Genomic DNA, 7,798 nt, shown 5'->3' on the forward strand with positions numbered 1-7,798 from the left:
ACCAAGACAAAAAGTGCAGGTAGATCCAGAAATTGAGTTGTCTTCAGAGCAACAAATGAGGGGGTGCATCCTCCAGTGCGAGCATCAATTCATGTGGCAACTGTCCAAGATGGAAATTCCATTCACTTTTGAGAAATGTCCTCTTATTTACTGTTGCATCGTCAGGAAATGTTCCCAGCGGGACACAGACAGCAAAAAATTGCTTGAAAACCCTTCTCTACTCTGCAACTAAACAAATTTTTTGGTTTACATACTATTTAAGCTGCAGCCCTGTCATTGAAGTGTCAATTGCCAGAATGTCAGAAAGAGGGGGTACCTAATCTGGACTTGGAAAGAAGTTAAAAATCCATATAAAGCTTAGGATACTTGGATACTAAAATCTTGGATACTTAGGAAAGCTTAGGATACTAAAAACAACTTGGATACTTATGAAAGCTTAGGATACTTGGATACTAAAATCCAAAGGAGCCCCACCGAGACACAAGGATCAATTTGTAAACTACCACAGATATTTGGGGAAACAACAAGTTGCAGCAGTTTAGGACTACTGTTACCGCAGAAATGCTTTAAGCCAGATAAGGTTCACTTTAAAGCATTAGGCCTAATAATATGAATAGTTAACTTTACAAGCTGACATTGTTTATAATTGAGTGTGATGGCCAGCGTGGCACTTTTTATTTCAACAATAAACATCCGTTCATAGTTTCTCCATCAGTTCTGAAACCTTTACAGTAATTTCAGAGACATAAATAGTTGGGTTTCCAGGAAGAAATGTCTGTGATCACACCAGCTTGTTCTATTATGTGATTCAGTCCGTGCTTGTACGTATTTCCAAGTTCATTCCGCTCACAAATCATCTTTATGAAATTCTTAAGTAAATAAACCGCTGCACATGATACCATATTATTCTAATTCAGCAATATCCTGGCTGTTAGGCTAATCATACACAGGGTTAATACTGGAGCACACAGGCCAGATGAGCAGCTCACAGTGGCATCTCTGGAAGCCCATACTTGACGTCCCTTAAGTGGCTGAGGTGGTCGGAAATTGTCCTTCATCTTCACAAGAGTCTCTCCCTGAGCAGAGAAATGAGCTGTGTCCGTCAGTATTTGATGCTGTAAACATATGAAAATATACATTGTCTGAGAACCATAATTCAAATGAACTAGCACAAGATACCATAGATCTCTTGCAGAATGAATTGTAAATTCTTTGCAGTGTCAAGGTGATTTATTACCATATACTAAACATTAACTGTACATGTTAAAACAAACAAAGAATATAAAATTATGATGCCTTCAGTCTGGGTAAATAATTAGAAGCAAATGATAAACGCCACTGTTTAAATGAGTTGATAGTCCTATAATAGAATGATCTATATTTCTGTCAAAAGTTCTGAGAATATACCACACAAACACATGACATGACCTCCTTCAGCAAGAAGAAAATCTGTCTCCTACTTTTCTGATTATGGCATTACTGACTCAACTTGCTACAATAATTCCCTCACTGTAGCCCTATCCATAGAGAATCAGGTGAACTGATACCCTCATCTTTACTTGAAGAAGCATAGACTATAAATAGGTATACAAGCCAACCAAAGCAGCTAAATAGCTGGCACCACAAGCAGTCTGCATATACTTCTTGTTCTGAGGAGCCCCTAAATTCGGGTGCAGACAATGGGTAAATATCTCTTTTAGAAAATACTTGCATTTAAAGTTTCTTATTTACAATAAAAATGGACACCTTTTGTGATTTTTGTAATAAAATATAACAAGCAGTGATGTGCACCATAAACCCTTAGCAATCAGTCTAATTTTAGTTGTGCCAAACCTTAAAAAAACAAAATAGAACAGGTAGACAAGAAGCCCATATTTATTGCTAGAGGTTATTACATGTTTTTCTTTATTGACCAGTGACCCATGTTTGTCAGGTCTAGCAAAAAGACATTGGTTCTGGTTGTACCTGTGTCTTACTGATGGTCACTGGCTGTTCAAACACTGTCCAAATGACAGCCTGTGAGCAATCAGGAGTTGTGAGGGAACCCTGATATCTGTAGTAGCTTGACAACTTCTCATGAGCTGGGAGGAGACTTTCCAAGGGAAATGTTGGTGTCAGCAGTACATAGTCCCCTGTGAAATAAAAACTGTATGTTAGCAGAAGTGTTCATGATGAGAGATTTTGGGCTCATTCACATCAGCCCACACACAAATCCAGTAGGGCAAGTGTTCGCCCTGTAACAATGAATCGCATTCTTTACTTTTTTTTTATTGAAGTGTCACAAAATTACACACTGTGTCAAGTCTATGCATCACAGCATAATGTGACACACTATGGTTTGGTGACATGCAGGCAGGCACAGTGTGACACAGGCACTAAAGAAAATCATGACAGACATTGTAAACTTTCTTCTGTCAAAGTTGACAGAGGTGCTGACCCTTCACCCCAGGTGGTGGGTGGTCTTCCATACTACAGAGAGGGGTGCTGGCATCATGACATAAGCACTGGCTTTGCAGTGTTGTATCAAAAACCCACACCAATATGCTCACACAACCCCAGGGGTGTTTCCATGAGTACCTGGATTTAAAGGAAGTGTATTGAAGGACACTGGCTGTCAATTAAACCAGAATAGGTTCGTCAGTCAGCAGCAAAGTGAACTTTTTGCTGGGGACAGCACTAGAGAGATGATAAGTGTTGCAGTCAAGCTGCATTTTTTTGTAACCATGCCATATTTTACAATTTGAGAGTGGATCTTTACTTAAAGGGGTTCTAAACCCTCCGTTTTATTTTGCTTATATCTACTGCTAGCATGCAGTAGATATAGGCAAGAAGTGTAAAAAAAAACAAAAAACTCTTAAAATAACTTTATTCTTACCTCGTTATCGCTGCTCACTCCCGCGCCGAGAATCAGGAACTGCCTGTACGGCCGCAAAGGATCTTGGGGCGGGCACATGCGCAGTTCCGATTCTCGGCCGGGAGACGAGCAGAGACGCAAGGTAAGTCTATGGACGCGTCCCCCCGCCTGCAGACACCACTGGATCGGAGAGACAGAGCAGTCAGCGCTGGATCGGAGTGACGTCACACCGCTGGAGGGACACATGAAAACATGGGGAAAGAAGAGGAAGATCGGAAAAAGAGACATCATTTAAGGTAAGTGCTAACATTAACATGGGGGGAGAGGGGAAACATTTTTTTGCCTTTAATATCACTTTAATGATACAAAAAATAAAGATGTTGGTGATTCAACAAATATACTGAAGAACATCAAATCAAAGTTAAAGTAGTATATACACTGACCTTCTAATGATATATTCTTCATAGCAGACACTAGTGAACTATAACTTGGATTATCTGTTTCTCCCACCTAAAGACAAAGCAGCAGTAACATACATTATCCAGATTTACCAAAAACTTGGGAACATGATAGTGTAATGCGTCTTACCGTTATCAGTATGCCTAGCACAGCCAATCCTTGAGGGTCTTTCTTTGCTTCAGTGACACTGCTGTATTTGTCATTCATATGAACGATATGCAGCTGACAACAAACAAACAGTTATTTGGCATCTCTAAAATTCTACATTTTCACCAGTATGCAAAGGTGCTCTGTGTTACAGAGCACCTGTAACACAGGCAATCATCTAAGATCTCAACAATGTTCCAGTGTACCACTGTACCATTATAGTTTTTGAATGCCCGTTTTGACATATAACAGCAAACTACCACACCAATGGGATATTAAGATCTTGTTCTTAAGAAAAAATAATATTGCAACTTTCAGTGTGTCAGTGAATGCCACCTACTTATAGCATTATAGAAATTAATGTCTATGCTCTATTCTACCTATCTTGCCGTTTCCAACCCTTGCAGTGCAAATAATAGATTGCGTAATGAAATGTATATATGTAATGAGTGCATGTGTCAATGAACACAGAAAGTAAATATGATCCTACGCAGTTTATGTTTCAACAGGAATGGAAGGTAAAGTATAGGTCAGTTACATTGGTACCTCAAGTGGAAACTGCTTGCCATCTACTGTATGTTCTGATCCATCTTTGGTAGGACTTCCCCAATGGAAATGGAACTGTAAGGCTCGGTATGTGTTGGGTAAGTTTGCACCGCTGATACTTATGTCTCCAGACAGGCTCAGCATAACTGCAAAGAGCAGCACACAATGTCTGGTTATCACATTAAACCATGAGAAAAGCGCCAGCAGAGTTTATAGAAAGTATTTGTGCATCAACCTGCAGCTAGAACATAGACTCTGTAGTTTACCAGGGGGAAGGAGAAGAGAAATGTTTGTCAGTGAAATTACCTCACCTGAGTGTCCCTCATTCATAAGCTTCCATTCAGCAGGTGGGGCATGATCATAACCCTTGAAGGTGATGTCACCTAAGTGGCTATCTTTCTTTGCTTTGGCCTTTTCAATGTTAATAGGTGATTGATGATCCCCTCCACAGTTGTGATTAATGTCCTTCCAATGGTCAGGCCCTGACCCAAACAAAAATGCATAAAACAATTGAGTTTCTGCTTTATCTCCATCCACATCTTGAGCCTTTGCACTCATAGTAAAGCCTTTCCATCTAATTTACTAGAAGTCATATACTATCAAATTACTAATGGATAAATTAAGTATTACACATACACAATATCGTTTTCAGTCTTTGCAAGATAAAGAAGAACTCCAGTCACATTTATTAGTTTTAGATAGAGGAGTGAATGATTAGAACTCATAGTCTGTGTTCCCAGTTGGAGATCTCGCCACCACCGCCACCCACTTTTTGTCCCAGAGACAAAACAAGAATTGAGGAAATCTCATTCAACAGAGACGTACACCATAACAAAAATGCTAACCTTTACCCACTTAATAGAAGTGTTTTATAGCCGCTTGTGTCTACATTAGAGAATTATCTTAATTTTTTTGTCTTAATGACAGAACAGAAAGTAAGATGATATTTGCCCAATGGGGATGCAGACCACAATACAAGCCTGACAAAGAATTTCACCCTTCACCCCACTTCAATAAAATCTACAAAAAAAGGTTTGCCTGGAACTCTAACATATTGCAAAGAATGTTAAGTATATGCAAGACCGGGAAGCTTTTCAAACCTTATCAGACTTACATTTTGGTAATTTACTCACCACAAGCTGGGTTCTGAGAAGAGTAGCACCACTGACCTGAATAAAATAGACAATTATTACAAAATAAAACACCCTGAATAAGCTTAACATCCCAGCAGTTACTGTGAATGTGTCAGCCATGTTAAAGATATAAAACTAAAAATCTCCCAGAGACAACACAAAGTACTTGCTATCACCCTTATTGGTAAGAAAACTCACCTTTGTGTGCATCACTGATGTTGGATTCACTTTGTTACTTGGGCCTTGACATCTCTGACTGATACTAAACCCTACCTCAATCACCATTAACCTACCAAGTAAAAGATCCCTTATTGACCATTGATGCTAACTGCTGCTGCTCTACAGTAACAGTTATCAGCACCATTGAAAGGTTGGACCTACATCTCTAGGGGTGTCGTTCTTAATATTTTCTAGCAATGATTGCTCCATTTAGAAGGAGAAATGAATTTGCAAGTTTGCCTTGCTGGTGGTATTTTATGCTGGAATGGTGAAAAACATGATAGTGACATTTTATTATTATCCATCCTAGAATTTTTTTTTTTTATTATTTAAGAAAAGGTTTTCAAGGGATCTTTGAGCTACGGGAACTGTAGCAATGCAATATGTGGGGTATTTATATATATTTAAGCACAATGTCAGCAATATTGAGCTAGACATTATACATTGCAGATTATTTCATTGCCAACGAATAAATTATAACAAGTGATGTGTATTTGTTATTAAAGTGTAAAAATTCTGGAAGAAACTCAGAATACCATTTTACTAGCTTTGTCTAGATGAATAGAAGGGGCAGGGGCTGACTGGCAACTTTTAGCCCAGGGGGCAAGTACAACCCAGAGGCCCATGGTGCAGCAACTTGGCCCTCCTCCCGCTCTGCCTCTTGCCCGCCTTCTCCCCGCCCGTCTGCCACTTTTGCCATCCATGTAACAGTAGTGTGAATGGTTGGGAGATGTGAGGACTCCTAGTAAGTCCATGAAAGGGGTGACAGGCTGGGGGATGGTGCTCTCCTCGCACTGGGCTCCCTACATGGTTCTGGCCTTACTCCGCTCCATGTCCACTACTTAGGCACTCTCACCCACTGTAGACCGCCGCTGGCTGTCCATGCTTCTGGGCTGTGAGCTGTGGGAGGATAGTGGGAGGGGCCGGACAGTGTCAAAGCCAGTGTTCTATAATTTTTTTCGATCCTATACATTTTCTCGGCTGTGTCACTTCCAGTGGGGCCGTGTCATCCGAATCAGCTGTTTTCATGACCCCCTTTCATGACCCCCTTTCTTCATGACATGCACACCTGGAAGTGACGCGGTAGAGAAATTAATGGGTTGAGGAAAATTATAGCACACTGGTAGTGGAGGGATGCCTCATCAGTGCTGTGCGGGTGTATGACAGCAATACCATTATACAGCAATGCAGAACTGCATCAGCTATAGAGAACTACAAATCTCAGCAATACATATTACAGCAATGCAGAATAATATGAAGCTACATACTCTGTTGCTCTGGGTTCTCCACCTGATGTCTCCAGGGTCTCAGGTGGGTTGTGCGGGCTCTCACCAGGGGTCCAGAGAGTTTCACTGGTGCGTGTGGGTGCAGCAGAGGCGGCTCCCTAATTAGGCTCTCAGGTGGCCAAGGTCGGCTCTCTGCTGGTCAGTGTGGGATCTGTGGGGGCTCCCTAATAATCTGTGGTAACTCCCAGGTGGGTAGTGGGGGCTCCACTGTGGCCAGTGGGGGCTCCCTGGTGTAGGGTGACCATTTATCTAGAGCTGCAGCTAAAGATTATTTTCAAAATTGATTAGTTAGCCGATTATTAAGTTCAATTAACCGGTCAATCGGGATTTTAAAAAAATGTTTGTATTGAGATTGTAGTCCATCACAGGAGCAAGCTTGGAGTGGTGGAAGAAAAAAAAGTGTGGTGTACAATATAGTGAAATGGAAAGTGTAAAATTATACAGCAATCAATGCAAAATGGCAACGGCTATAGAGGACTACAAATCCCAGTAATACATTATACAGCGCAATGCAGAATACCTCCAGCAATAGTACATAATAGCTGGCGCTGTATAACGTACTGTTGCTGGGATTTGTTGTAGTCCTCTATAGCTGGCAGTATTCTGCATTGCGCTGTATAATATATTATTGCTGGGATTTGTAGTCCTCCATACAGCGCAATGCAGAATATCACCAGCTATATAGGAATACAACAAATCCCAGCAATAGTACATTATAGCTGGTGGTATTCTGCATTGCGCTGTATAATATATTATTGCTGGGATTTGTAGTCCTCCATACAGCGCAATGCAGAATATCACCAGCTATATAGGAATACAACAAATCCCAGCAATACATTATAGAGCACCATGTGTGGGAAGTGCAGGCTTACCTGAGCAGTCTTCCAGCAACTTGCTTCTGAGATCGGGCCTGTCTGTCAGCGGCTGTCATCCACCCACACCTGCTCCTCCTTACTTCTTCTTCTACCCCCGATCATGGATGTAGGCGGGCGGTGAGTGTGAGGCAGGGAGGAGATGTGGCGTGTGGAGCGTGGATGCAGGCGGGCGGGTCTAGCAGTGGCAAGCGTGAGGCAGGGAGGAGGTGCGGCGTGTGTGGAGCCGTGAACAGGGCCAACTAATCGAAAGCCGATAATCGATGATTGAAAACTTGGAGA

The 7,798-nt window shown here is 41.4% G+C and overlaps 1 protein-coding gene across 1 annotated transcript in view; it reads right to left on the reverse strand.

Moving 5' to 3' along the window:
- Positions 1-702: 702 nt before the first annotated feature.
- Positions 703-7,798, reverse strand: part of LOC108797092 (carbonic anhydrase 15-like) — a 9,120-nt gene continuing 2,024 nt past the window's right edge. The window contains exons 2-8 of the mRNA XM_018568659.1: positions 5,140-5,175; positions 4,318-4,488; positions 4,007-4,152; positions 3,443-3,535; positions 3,298-3,364; positions 1,966-2,132; positions 703-1,115 (exon numbers count right to left, since the gene is read on the reverse strand). Of these exons, the coding sequence (XP_018424161.1) occupies positions 909-1,115; positions 1,966-2,132; positions 3,298-3,364; positions 3,443-3,535; positions 4,007-4,152; positions 4,318-4,488; positions 5,140-5,175 (887 nt within the window). The 3' untranslated portion in view covers positions 703-908. The remainder of the gene's footprint in view (positions 1,116-1,965; positions 2,133-3,297; positions 3,365-3,442; positions 3,536-4,006; positions 4,153-4,317; positions 4,489-5,139; positions 5,176-7,798) is intronic.

This window comes from Nanorana parkeri, unplaced genomic scaffold (genome assembly GCF_000935625.1).
Source record: "Nanorana parkeri isolate BGI_ZX_2015 unplaced genomic scaffold, ASM93562v1 scaffold1225, whole genome shotgun sequence".
Classification (NCBI taxonomy): domain Eukaryota; kingdom Metazoa; phylum Chordata; class Amphibia; order Anura; family Dicroglossidae; genus Nanorana; species Nanorana parkeri.